The sequence below is a fragment of the Schistocerca gregaria genome, chromosome 9 (genome assembly GCF_023897955.1).
Source record: "Schistocerca gregaria isolate iqSchGreg1 chromosome 9, iqSchGreg1.2, whole genome shotgun sequence".
In the NCBI taxonomy this organism is placed as follows: domain Eukaryota; kingdom Metazoa; phylum Arthropoda; class Insecta; order Orthoptera; family Acrididae; genus Schistocerca; species Schistocerca gregaria.
In genome coordinates this window covers 148,375,316-148,390,036 of record NC_064928.1, presented here as the reverse complement: position 1 = coordinate 148,390,036, position 14,721 = coordinate 148,375,316, and the positions used below count along the sequence as shown (strand labels likewise).

The 14,721-nt window shown below is 39.7% G+C and overlaps 1 protein-coding gene across 1 annotated transcript in view; it reads left to right on the top strand.

Moving 5' to 3' along the window:
- The window catches only part of LOC126291469 (uncharacterized), a 42,527-nt gene extending 28,034 nt beyond the window's left edge, over window positions 1-14,493 (top strand). Inside the window, exon 4 of the mRNA XM_049984980.1 lies at window positions 14,403-14,493. Coding sequence (XP_049840937.1) covers window positions 14,403-14,493 — 91 coding nt within the window. The remainder of the gene's footprint in view (window positions 1-14,402) is intronic.
- Window positions 14,494-14,721: the final 228 nt, after the last annotated feature.

Genomic DNA, 14,721 nt, shown 5'->3' with positions numbered 1-14,721 from the left:
TCTCTTTTTGTAGTCTTGGCAGTTGTCATACTATATATTGGTTGTAGAATATGAGTTATGTGGTAAGAATACATTACCATTACAAATGAGAGCAGGTGAGATACCACATAGACATCTCACAGGAATGAAAACAGCAAACATACGGGTGTGAACCATGTTACAACAAAGGAATTAAAAGAGTCAGAACTTCCAAAATGGAATGCAACTTCAAAAACATTAAAAATATATGTTTTAGAGCACAAAGGAACTGTGTGATTGTGAAACTGCTACATTCATTTGTTGCAGCTTATGTGACAAACTATTATGTTTTCATCATTTCCTTGCGAGTGATCACATTCACATTCATATGAATGCCACAATTGGGCAAGGAGGCATATCTCACTCACTTACCACGTGTACAAATTAGATGTATCGGTAAGAGATTCCTGTCATATGATGTGTGAACTGTCACTAATGCCATGGATGACACACCAGACGTGTTTTCTGGTGCAGGATTTGGTCGACTTGTAGGCTTGTCATCAAAAGTTTGCGGTTCCCATTCATAAGCCGTGTCCTTTTGGCTGCTATTAGAGTAGTAGTTTGGAATCATCTGTTGTTATAGATCCATTCCTTACACCTTGCTGTTGCAAAGAGATATTACACCATGACACAGACACAAATTTGAATATAGGTTTGAACATGACTTGCCCACTTGACAGTCCAACTCTGTGACGACTTGATGACAGTACCATTGTTTTCTGAAGTGGCTTTATATTGCTCTTCTTGTTGTTGGACCATTCACTGTTTCTATTTTGCTTTTTATTTCACAGTTGAGTACACATTCTTCCTGTTTTTGTATTTGGTCTCTGCTCAGTTTGTGATGTCCACTGGGCCCTTATACCACTAAATCTGAAAGGGTTGCTATGGGAAGTTTCCTTTGTTAGAGCTGACTTGAATTACCTTATTTCTGCAGATTGAATTCAGCTTTTTATCCTTCTGTTACATTACTTATTTCATTCTGCCATAAAGAAGCTCTTGAACCCTTTCTTAGAAGTGTTAGTATTGTATATTTACACTAATCACCCAGAACATTATGACCACTAATGTTCCGTCAATGTAAACCTGACCAGGCAATAGTACCATCACCTGGCAAGGAATGACTGTTAGTCAGACAAATGCATGGTGCATGTAGTATCAGTGAGCATCAGGTGTTTGAGGAGTGCTGTGGTTAGTGTTTTCAATATGTGGCAAACACAGGTGAAACCCCATCCAGACGTCGTGGGGTTGGGCAGTCACCCCTCATTGCAAATGTCGGATATCATAGACTGGGCAGACTGGTAAAACATGACAGGCAGCAAACTGTAACAGAACTAACATCAGACTTTAATGCTGGGCGGAGTGCAAGTGTGTGTGAACACACAGTGCACCAAACACTTCTAACGATGGACCTCCACACCCTATGTCTGGTGCAAGTGCCAACATTAACACTATAACATTGGCAACTATAACTGAAATGGCCATGTGCCAATTGGCACTGGACAATGGTGCAGCTGCAGAGAGTTGGATAGTCTGATGAATCCCGATACCTTCTTCATCGTGCTGATGAGAGGGTACAAATCTGTTGTCTTCCAGGGGAACAGCTCCTTGACACCCATACTGTGGGATGGAGACTAGCTGGCAGCAGCTCCAATATGCTCTGGGGAACATTCACGTGGGCATCCATGGGTCCAGTGGAGCTCATGCAAGATACCATGACAGCTAAGGATTGTTGTACACCGGTAGCAGACCACGTACATCCCTTCATGATGATCATGTTTCCCTATGACAGTGGCATTTTTCAGCAAGATAATACACCATATCACAAGGCCAGGAGTGTGAGGGAGTAGTTTGATGAACACAGTGATGAGTTCCAGTTGATACGCTTGTCCCCAAACTCACAAGATCTGTACCTGATCGAACACTTCTGGGATGTGATTGAATGTGGCGTCAGAGCTTATCACTCCTTTCTCCAGAATGTATGGGAATGTGGTACCAAGTCTCTCCAGCAATCTACCAAGGCCTCATTGCTTCCATGCTATGATCCATCACTACTGTTACCCGTGCCAAAGGTGGACATACCGGCCATTGGATAGGTGCTCATAACATTCTGGCTAATCAATGTATTTCCCACAGTTCCTGCAATGGCTTTCACATATATTGTTAAAAGTTTTCACATTATTGTCAGTAAATGCTACTTTAAGGACAGAAGATTAGGATTAAACATACTTTTCTATGATCCAGGTCATCATGGATGGAATCTGTTTCTTGGATGAATGATGCTTACACCCCAGAAACTTGATCTGATTAATTGACCAAGTAATACAACTATCATTACATAAAAAGTTCTTTGTGATGTTCTCTCTAAGTTGGTAAAATATCAAAATACACTTTTATTGGATATCGTTACTTTTGGACAGGGATGGACTTTCACAAAGTAATAGATACATGTACACAAGCAGTTAAAGATGATTCTTCTGTACTTAGATATTGCACTTCACTCAAAGTATAAAATGCCCATCAATTTTGTCTAGAACTGGTAATAAGGTTCCTGTATATAATGTTCGAAAAGAAATTATTTAATCTGTTAATGGTGTTTCTTTCATGAATACATGGCACTTTCAGCAAGCATTTTAACACAGATATGTTCTGGATATGTAGTGACGATTGCAGCTGTGTGCCAGACCAGGACAAGAACCCATATTTACTGCCTTTTGTGAACAGTCATTTTAAATACTTGGCTTCCTGAGCATGCTTACAGTCCTTCATTCTCTGTGATGTTTATACCTATTATTACTAACAGTTCTCCCGTGTGGTATGTGCAAATAGTTACACCACGAGAATGCAGTCTGTAGAGGATGGTGCCTTACAGTGCAACAAGGCTATATATAAAATGATATGTTTGTAACCACCATTACAAACAATTTCAGTTAAGTGAATATAATTCTACTATACCCACAATTTAACTTCAGTATTATGAAAAGGATAGATTGCTATAATCTGTAAAGATGACACATTGAGTTGCAGAAACGTATGATTAAAAATCCCTTGCGTATTAGCTTTTGGCCAAAGCCTTCTCCAGAAAATAGATACACACAAATGTCCGCACAAGCAAGTGCATCTCATTCTTGCATGACTCCTACCTTTCGCCACTCTGTCCAGACTGCAACAGAAACACGTTGAATGGGAGCAGCAATCTGGAGCATGGCAGGGAAGTGGGAGGGGAAAGGGAAGGGGTAACAGGATACAGGTAGTGAAAGAGAAATCAGTGCTGCCTCACTGAATGTGCATGGACTGGAGGTGGCAGGAAAAGACTGAAGCATGCAGTGTCAGGATTCTGTGGGGGAGGGAGAGGAGGATGAAAAGTAGGCAGAGGAAAGGAGAGAATAGGGAAGAGGAAAAGACCGGTGGATGCACCAGAGAGGAACACACAATGAGGGTGATGGAAGGTGAATTATGAGGAGGTGACATGACAAAGGTGTGAGAATTGTTGGGTGGAGGATGTGGGGACATTACGTTGAGGCTAGGATGATTTCATGAGCAGAGAATGTATTATAAGGATAGTGATCATCTGTGCAGTTCAGGAAAGCTGGTAGTGGAAGGGAGGATCCAGATGTCCAGGGTTGTGCAGCAGCCCTGGAAGTCAAGTATCTTAAGTGGGGCTGTATGTTGTGCCACAGGGTAGTCCAGTATCTCCATGGTGAGAGTTTGGCAGTGGCCATTCATCCTCCTGGACAGTAGTCATATCAATGTAAAAACTGAAAAATGGTGTAGCTGAGTTGGTGTATAATATGGCTGCTTTTCACAGGTGGCTCTGCCTCTGATGGGGTAGGATAATCCTGTGACAGGACTGGAACAGGAAGTGCTGGGTGGGTGGATAGGGAAGGTCTTTTACCGTTATCTTCTCCAGAGATATGACCCCTGTGGCTCAGGGGTTGGGACTGCTATTAGCATAGTGATGGACTAGGACGTTGTGGAGGTAGGGTGGGTGGCAGAACACCATTTTAGAAGGGGAGGGAAGGATGTCTCTAATTTTATGGCATGATGGTAGTAATCAAAGCCCTGGCAAAGAATGTGGTTCAATTTTTCCAGTCTGGGGTGGAACTGGACGATGAGGGGGGGACTGGTGTGGCTGGTTATTGGTGGTGGGGGATGGGGTGGGGGTGGGGGGGAGGATTTGAGGTGCATGGGAAAATGGAACAGGAGGTCTGTTTGCAGACAAGGTCTGGGGGATAGTGCCTGTCAGTGAAAGTCTCAGTGAGAACCTCAGCATACTGGTCAAGGGATTTCTTGTCACTGTAGATACACCATCCCCAGGTGACCAGGCTGTAAGGGAGGGATTTTTTGGTGTGTAAGGGTAGACAACTGTCAAGATGCAGACACCATTGTTGGAGGGGGGGAGGAGGTTGATATGAACAGAGGCATGGATAGAGCTGTCAGAGAGTAGGTCAATGCCCTGGGAGGCTAGGAAGATCTCTTTTAGGTGACCATGGCACATGAACAGATTGTCATAGGATGGAGCCATGCAGGTGCCCATGGCTGTGTCACACATTAGTTTGTATACCTTCCTTTCCAAGGAAAAATAGTCAAATGGATGGGGAATGAGGTAGTGAGTTTGGAGTGTGAAGGAAGTTGAGAAAAGTTGTGTTAAATAGTGGTAAGACCATGGGCATGAGGGATGCTGGTGTATGGGGAGGTGGAATCAGCAGTGATGAGTAGGGATCCAGGAGGTAAAGGTTGGGGGTGGTGGAGAGTCAGTGGAGGAGGCTAGATTATGAGCTATTTGTTGGCTGTGTAGGTCAATAGGGCTGAAATTTTGTCAGTGGGAGTGCAGTAACCAGCCACAATGGGGCATCCAGGATTGTTGGATTTGTGGATTTTGGGCAGCATGTATAAGGTTGCTGTGCAAGGTGTCATAGAAGTGAGGAGGGAAATGGATTCAGGGAAGAGATTCAGTGAAGGGCCTAAGGTTTTGAGTAGGGATTGGAGGTTATGTTGGATATAACTTGTCACTTTTATGGGTGAGAAGGAATCAGTTGAAGCAGGCTAACTTAAGGTCAGAGTGATATGTTTTTGCACATTGCCTATCTTAGCTACTAAGTGACATGACACCCTGTAACATTGTAGTATGCACTGTGGAAGCCATTTTGATTATAGTGTGCAACTGGCCCCATAAAAAAGAGCCGGGGCTCATTTCCTGTATACATCTCGTGCCCCTACAGCAGCCCATAAGCTAACTGTCAGTCTTGTGCTTATGGCCCAAGCATCCCCTGCAAAAGAACCAAGTTGTATTTTGTGTATAGTAATGTTCCCTGTAAATCTTTAAAACTGGCTACATTTAGTGGTTATGCTGAGGTACTGGAAAAATTAAATGGAGAGTGTTTTTTGCATTTAGCAACTTTCTAAATTATTTGTTTAAGCAGTCATTTGTTGTTGGAACATTTCCTGATTGGCTGAAATATGCTCAAGTTAAGCCCTTATAACAAAGGGAATAAAAGACGTGCCATAAACTTCTGTCCAATTTCTCTTTTACCAGCTTTCCAGAAAATTATTGAAAGGTAGTATACAGATGGCTACTTATCCATCTGTCTACAAATAATGTACTGTGGAAGTTTGGATTTGTGAAGGGTTCTGATATTGAGAAGTTTATTTATATGTACAGAAGAATGCTCTTAATTTGTCAAAAACAATAAATTATAAGCTACTGGTATACTCTGTGATGTGTGAAAGGTGATTTAATTTTGTAAATATCAAAGTCCTTTTAAGTAAATTAGAATATTATGGTGTCATAAGAACTTCTGCAATATGGTTGGAACTATATCTAACAGGAAACAAGGGATATCGGTAGGGAAGAGCACATATTAAACTATGTCATCATCCAACTGAGAACTGATTATATGTCCTATCTGACAAGATTCCTTCTTAGCCCTTTCTTTTGTATATTAATGACTTTTCTTCAGTATCATTACCAGACACTAAGTTTGTTTTGTTTGCAGATGACACTAATATTGCAGTAAATAGCAAATCAAGTAAAGGTTTAGAAAGAACTGTTAATGGTATTCTCATAGGAATCAATAAATTGTTTTTAGTCAATTTTTTGCCACAAAACTTTCAAAAAGGCTCACTATATGCTTTTCAGGACTTTTAAGAGATATCTTCCCAGCATACATCTAAAAACAGTGACCAGCAGATAAAAGAGCACCACAGTGTTAAATTCTTGGGATTAAAACCTGGTAATAAATTCAGTTTGGAAGAGAATACTAAAGATGTGCTGAAAGGCACAAATCTTCTTTTTAAAATGTGGTTGTTGTCAGATATAGCCAATATAAAAATAAAAAAAAACTGCTATACTTTGACTGCATTCATTCCATAACGTTTTATTTTCCAGAACGTGCTGTCTCCTTTATTCCACTGACAAGTTTGTTAATAGAATTGGTTGAGGTATATATTATTGATAATAGTGAATAATGTGAGTGTTATGTAAAATCTGACTTCTGCAGGTCTTCAGTGCCATAATGTGCCCACCATTGTTTGTAAATTTACATGTTTATGATAAATTTGCTATTAATTTTGAAGTGAAAATATGTTAAGGTATTTTACCTACCCCTCTTCCAAAAGAACTATTGCTCTTAGGATTTGTGGATGGAACATTAATATGTATCAGTAATTTTTCTTCATTGTGCATTTCCATCCTTAAGGATCTGAATATGGAATGAAGAGTATATCTGTCTGTCTGTCTAAACATACTTTCCCAAACACAAAGTTGCAGTTTTAACAATATTATGAAAAAGATATATTACTACTCACTATGAAGATAACATGATGCTATGTTGAGCTGCATGTTATGCTGCAAGATGATCCATTTTGCTCTTGGCCACAATTTGGTTGTGTGAATTCATCCTGATGGACACCTGGTTGGTAGTCATATCAATATAAAAAATTATGCAGTGATTGCAGCGGATCTCCCACCCCTTCCACACACACACACACACACACACACACACGCACGCACACGCACGCACACATACAAAATCCCTCTCATACAGCCTGGCCATCTTGGGACAGTGTATCTTCAGTGACAAGGGCTCCCTTGTCCAAAACATATTTCACACATCGCGCACGCACGCACACACACACACACACACAAACACACACACACACACACACACACACACACAAACACACACACACACACACACAACCCTCTCGCTGTCTCCAAGAGCCAGCTGCTAAGGAGCGCCACATTTGTCATCCAGTATCTCTATGGATTGGAACAACTGAACCACATCCTTAATCAGGACTTTGATTATCTGTCATCATGTTCTGGAATGAGGGACATCCTACCCCAAGATCCTTCTCAACTCTCCTAAAGTAATGTTCCATTGCCCACCCAACCTCCACACCAACCTAGTCTATCCCTATGCCACTTCCAATCCCAATGCCTTGCCACAATATCATATCCCTGTGGAAGACCCAGGTGCAAGACCTACCCAATCCACCCACACAGCACTACCTATTCCAATTCTGTCATAGGCTTACCCTACGCCATCAGATGCCAGGCTACCTGTGAAACCGGTGATGTCATACACCAGCTATTCTGCAAATGTTGCACAGCTTCTAATATTGTTAGGACTACCATCCAGCTGTCCACCAGGATGTACAGCCACCAACAAACTGTGACCAAGAGCAAAGTAGACCACCTGTGGCACAACAGTGCAGCTGTCCATAGCATGCTTGATTTTAACTAGAACAGACGGCATCGAGAAGAATCGCTTCTCAGCTATTGACAAGATCAATGTGTAGTTTATTTTTGGAAACAATGAGTGAGATTACCCACGACTTTTAATTTTTTGCAGTTGTCAACACCTTTGACCCACACTGACACAGATTCTGATTCATTTATTTCACGGTGATTCCTGGTCCTGCGATAATATGATTTACCCATATCTCTATTGTAGACCTCTGCTATCTAAAATGTCCGATATGCTATGACACCACACCTGTTGAACGATTCCAGTCCTGCCACTTTTATCGACTTGAGGTCCATGTACTAGAGCAACCATGACCCAGCCATTACCGTGCTGATTGGCATCATTGTTGCTAAGGATAAAGTTCAGAACTCAACCACAAAAGACTGATGGCCCATGCAGGATGACTTGTGCTCCTACAAAGTTCGTGGTGTCAATTTCAATATTGTCTATTGCTTTATACACTGTAGTGTGGGTTCACCTTCTCCTCCTATAGTAACATGGCATCCTCTGTATGAGCGGTCCAATGCTGTTGCTCAACTGGCTGCACGAAGACTGAGCTTATCGCTCTGTGTTTACAAATGTGACAAATGCAGATGTGTGTTACTAGAAGCAGAAATATTAAGAAGGCATCAGTGTTTGTGCAGTCACTCGAGCAACGCATTGGACTGCTCAAACAGAAGATGCTACATTACTATAGGAGGAGAAGGTGTAACTGCCCTACAGTATATAAAGCAATAGACGATATTGCTATTGACACCAAGAACTTTGTTGGTGCACAAGTCATCCTGCATGGGCTATCAGTCTTTTGTGGTGGAATTTTGAACTTTACTCTTAGCAACAATGATGCCAATGAGGATGGTAATGGCTGGGTCACGGTTGCTCTAGTACGTGGACCTAAAGTAAATAAAGTGGTAGGATGGGAATTGGTCAACAGCCATGATGTCATAGCATATCAGAAATTTCAGATCACAGAGGTCTACATTAGAGATATGGGTAAATCGTATTACCTGTTTTCGATGCCGTTGGTTCAACAGCTTTTCTGAACTGCACATATGGTAGTTATCAGTACAGCACATTCTACATTCCCAAAATCATCCTGGCCTCAATCTATGGTAACCTACTGTCACCACACCCTCCACACAAGTTACTGCCCCCCCCGCTGTATCTCCTCCTCCCAATTCCCTCACCCTCATTGTGTGCCACTCTCCCAATGCACCCACCAGTCTTTTCCCCTCCTCTTCCTTTGTCTTCTTCCACTTGCTGCCTCCCCCCTCCCCCTCCCCCTCCTCTTCCCATCAGCCTCCCCTCGCTGCTCCTGGCAGCCTTTTCCTGCCACCATCTAATCCCTGCACACTTGAACAGGCAGCACTGATATATCTCCCCTTTCTGTCTCTCACACTTCTCCACTCCACTCCAGATTGCTGTGTCTGTTTAATGTGACACAATTGCATTCTGATCAGAGTGACCGGACAAAGTGGTCATATGTGCATGAGGCATGCCTGCTTCTGTGTGTGTGTGTGTTTGTTCTCCTTCCTGAAGAAGGTTTTTTTTTGGCCAAAAGTTCACATATGTAACAGTCTTTCTTTTGTGCCTGTCTGCCTGTGTTCTGCTCAACATGCCAGCTTTACTGTAAGTAACAATCTATCATTTTCATAATATTGTTGATGTTTCAAACTGCACTGTCTGTTGTGTGATATTGCAGTTTTGTTAATGTATAACTACTATGATCAGAATTCACAAGTTATAAGGCTGTATTTGAGTAAGTACTATTCAGAAGTTGTTTACTTTTCTGCCAAATGGATAGATGCTGTGTAATTGAAAGCTGTATTGTGGCTTGACTACCTAACCTATACACAAACAAATTTACTATAAGTAGCACATCAATATTATGTATTGGAATTTCTATTACAGTATGATAATGATGTATTCAAGTGCTTACGGGGCACTCAGGTAAATTGCCCATGTACAAAATCTTCCTGTGTCAGTCTTACGTGCAGGAACTTTAGCGCAGGTTCTTAATATCCAAATGCAAAATATAAATTTAAATCTGACATGTGTGTCTTGCATCTATTCTATTTCTGTATATATGAATATAATTTTCCTTGGTTTGTGGACTGTTATCCTTCTGCATTTACAACCACATTAAGAACCACACAATTGTTTTGTTGAGTACACATTGTTGTTGAACAACAATAATATAAGTGTAGAGCAGATGTGGCTTGAATTCAAAGAAATAGTATCAGCAGCAATTGAGAGATTTATACCAAATAAATTAACAAATGACAGAGCTGATCTTTTCTGGTACACAAAACAGGTCAGAACACTGTTGCAGAAACAACGAAACAAACATGCCAAATTTAAACAGATGCAAAATCCCCAAAATTGGTAATTTTTACAGAAGCTTGAAATTTAGCACAGACTTAAATGCGAGATGCTTATAACAGTTTCCACAGTTAAACTTTGTCTTGAAACCTGGCAGAAAATCCAAGGAGATTCTGGTTGTATGTGAAGCATGTTAACGGCGAGAAATAGTCAATGACTTCTTTGTGTGATAGCAATGGAGATACTATTGAAGACAGTGCTGCCAAAGCAGAGTTACTAAACACAGCATTCTGAAATGCCTTCACAAAAGAAGACAAAGTAAATATTCCAGAATTTGAATCAAGAACAGCTGCCAACATGAGTAATGTAGAATTAAATATCCTCAGATTAGTGAAGCAAATTAAATTATTTAATAAAAGCAAGTCTTCTGGTCCAGACTGTATACCAATTAGGTTTCTTTCAGAGTATACTGATGCATTAGCTCCATACATAACAATCATCCGATGAAAGATCCATACCCAAAGATTGGAAAGTTGCACAGGTCACACCAGTATTCAAGAAAGGTAGTAGTAGTAGTAATCCACTTCATTATAGGCCCATATCATTAACATCGATATGCAGCAGGATTCTGGAACATATATTGTGTTTGAACATTATGGATTACCTCAAAGAAAATAATCTATTGACACACAGTCAACATGGGTTCAGAAAACATCGTTCTTGTGAAATACAACTAGCTCTTTATTCGCATGAAGTGTTCAGTGCTATTGACAAGGGATTTCAAATCAATTCTGTATTTCTGGATTTCAAGAAGGCTTTTGACACTGTACCACACAAGCAGCTTGTAGTGAAATTGCGTCCTAATAGAATATTGTCTCAGTTATGTTACTGGATTTGTGATTTCCTGTCAGAGAGATCACAGTTCATATTAATTGACAGAAAGTCATCGAGAAAAACAGAAGTGATTTCTGGCGTTCCCAAAGGTAGTGTTACATCTACATATACAGCTGCATAGATACTCTGCAAATCACATTTAAGTGCCTGACAGAGGCCCTTCATTGTTCCTTATCTACATAAACGATTTTGGAGACAATCTAAGCAGCTGTCTCAGGTTGTTTGCAGATGACGCTGTCGCTTATTGATTAATAAAGTCATCAGAAGATCAAAAGAAATTGCAAAATGATTTAGAATGGTGCACAAATTGGCAGTTGACTTTAAATAACAAAAAGTGTGAGATCATCCACACAAGTACTGAAAGGAATTCGTTAAACTTTGGTTACACAATAAATCAGTCATATCTAAAGGCCATAAATTCAACTAAATGTCTTGGAAATACAGTTATGAACAACTTAAATTGGAAGGAACACATAGAAAATGTTGTGGGGAAGGCTAACCAAAGACTGCATTTCATTGGTAGGGCACTTAGAAAATGGAACAGATCTACTAAGGAGACTGCCTACACTACACTTGTCCGTCCTCTTTTAGAATACTGCTGTGTAGTATTTGATCCTTACCAGATAGGGCTGATGGACTACACCAAAAAAGACAAAGAAGGGCAGCACGTTTTCTACTATAGCAAAATATGCGAGAGAGTGTCACTGAAATGATACAGGATCTGGGATAGACATTATTAAAAGGAAGGCGTTTTTCATTGTGATGGAATCTTCTCACGAAATTCCAATCAGCTACTTTCTCCTCCAAATGCGAAAATATTATATTGACACCAACCTACTTAAGGAGAAATGATCACCATGATAAAACAAGGGAAAACAGAGCTCCTATGGGAAGATATAGGTGTCGGTTCTTTCTGCGTGCTATACGAGGTTGGAATAATAGAGAATTGTGAAGGTGGTTTGATGAACTCTATGCCAGGCACTTAAATGTGACTTACAGAGTATCCATGTAGATGTAGATGTAGAACTGACATGCATTGCATCTCAGTAGTTTTTTTGGCAACATGGAAATATCACAAACAGCTTTTTACCTGTTGACAGCTAGATATACTGTTATTCAATAAATTCACCATTGTCAGAGTATATAACTTCGAGTACAAGGCACATATTTGAAGTTTTTTAATTAAATCCCATATACTTCAGATTGTTCAATATTCATGGTTAAGGTGTAACAGAAAGTGAATTATGTTGTTGGTATGAATGATAGGATCCAGAGACTTGGGGTGTTCACATAAAGGGAGTTACACAAGAGTACAGTGAGGATGAAAATTACTGTTTTAATTATCTCTGTGAAAGGAATAGCAGTTATTGAATTGTTTTGTGTAAAATTTTGATGTTACTTCATCTATACAGAGTTCTGTTCAACTTATATGCTGTAATATATAAATCAAGTTAAATTGCTTCACTCTCCTGAGTCACTTATTAGCATTGATAAAATTGCAGACACAGAAAGGTCGACTGGTCTCTACCTCTGGGAGTTTGAAATCTGATAAGAGGAAGGTGAAAAAAATAATGCAGTTAAAAAGTACAAAGAAAGAAAAAAGTAAAAACAGAATGGTTAGTAGAAAGAAAAAAAAAATTGACCTGGTGCGAGTAGGACTCGGACACTCTGAGATTTCCATACAAAGTTAATTATGTATATGGGTAGTTCGTCCCAGGAACCAAGAATCTTGATGATTTTTGCATGTTATCAACATTGAAACTGGCGAGATATCAGTCCTTGGAATTCCGAGATTTTGAGAATGTTTCCAGTCTGAAGTCTGATAACAAATGTGAAAAGAAATATTTTCTTGTGTGATTTAATTACAGATTAACACTTCTTGAAGCCAAATCTCATGATTCTAGGTCAATGGGAGGTATCTTATAGGTTTTAATGAGTGACTACAAGTATCAAAATATGTGACATAAATAGGTGTATCTTTTGATTGCATTAGCTTAGAAGCTTACATTTATTTCACTATCAAAGGAGTATAGACCTTAGTGTGTGCCATAAATTTCAACTTTATGTGTCTACCAGTTCCCGAGAAAAAGAGTTTTTAACAGTTGGACAACCATAGACAGACTGAAAACAAAGTGATCTTATAAGGATCCCATTTTTACTGACTGAGATATGAAACTCTAAAAAAAAAGATAAAAGAAAGAAAGGATCCAGGTATAAGCTGAAGAATAAATAATAAATAAGGCCAGATTCTAAAAAACACAGTGTGGGAAAGAGGGCATTAGTGTTTAGCTAATAGAAATTATGTCTAGGATGGTTGCTGGATGGAAGATGTGATGGAGAAAAATCTGCTGCCTCCAGCATTCAGGGCAACTAACTCTGAGTGGGAGGGTCTAAAAGACCTGAGTGGTGCAGCAGGCATTTGAGTTGTGCTGTAGAGCAAGATGAGCTACTGAGTATGATATCCACAAAGCAGACAGTTTGTCTAATTCCATTCTTGCTTTCTGCTGGTTTGGCAGTGGTCATCCTCCCATAAAAAACTGTCCAATGAACACACCAACCAGTGAATGATGTGAGCTCTTCCTCTTACTCCTCTGCCTTTAATGTTGTGCAATATGTTAACGGAGTAGGAGGTAGTAGATGAGTGCAGGGGACAAGGTTCTCAAGGGAATCATTACAGAAATAGGAACCTTAAAGTAGGATATGTGTTATGGGACTATAATTTCAGACCTTGACTTGAAAGTTTTCTTGCCCAGTAGGGTAATCTAATGATTCATTCAAAGCATATAGTGGTATTGGGTGATGAGTGGAGAACGCTTCTTTTGCCTGAAGTTGGGACAATGCTGTTCAAAGGGATGGATTAAGAAATTGCTTGAGAGATTTTCTCATAGAGGAGGTCAGTATGTTGAGAACTTGATTAGAGTAGATGTAAATACTGTGGATACCTAGTCTGTAAGGTACATAGTGGTTTTATTGCATGGAAGGAGATGACAATTGTTGAAGTGGAGCTAGCATTGCCTGCTGGTTGATTTTGTGTGTTCATATAAACAGCTTTTTCCCTATAACTCATGTTCTTGGTAAATGTATCTGCTCAACATTAAATTCCCCCATTTTTCAGCTTCCTCAACCATTTCCTCATTCTTCCCTTAGAAGAAATCTGTTGTGGAAAAGTAGGAGCGGTGTGTTCTGTTTTAAGCATTACTTTTGACGTACATAGGATTAACCCTCCTGAAATAAATGCCTGCCTGAATCTGTGTTTTTGTAATTTTAACAAATAGTTAATCTTTTTAACAAATAGTTAATCTTTTTGTCTCTCTCACTTTATTTCACCTTTTGAGGTATTTTCTGTTTATGTTTAAAATGACTTGTTATATGCAATCTTTGAGCATTTCTTTACATCTACTAATGCCTCCTCTTTTTCAGGATTGTTGAACTCATCATAAAGGCAACAGAGATGAAAAAAGTGGCACTGTGCAAAAATCCTTTAATAAATGGAATTGAAAGCATGCAGTAAGTTTCTATCAAGTTTGTGATTCTACATTGATATAATTTGTGTTTTATTTATGTCATTAAACATTTGTATTTCAGCACATAATGAGTAAGACTAGGTGTGATGTCTGAGCAAATTACAGGCCATATGAAATGCTTCTCATGTGATAAGCCCTGTGTTAGCAGTAGCGAAAGAACAGGTACCATCTTAGTATAAATATAGTTAAGGTTCACTGACCACTTGACCATCTTC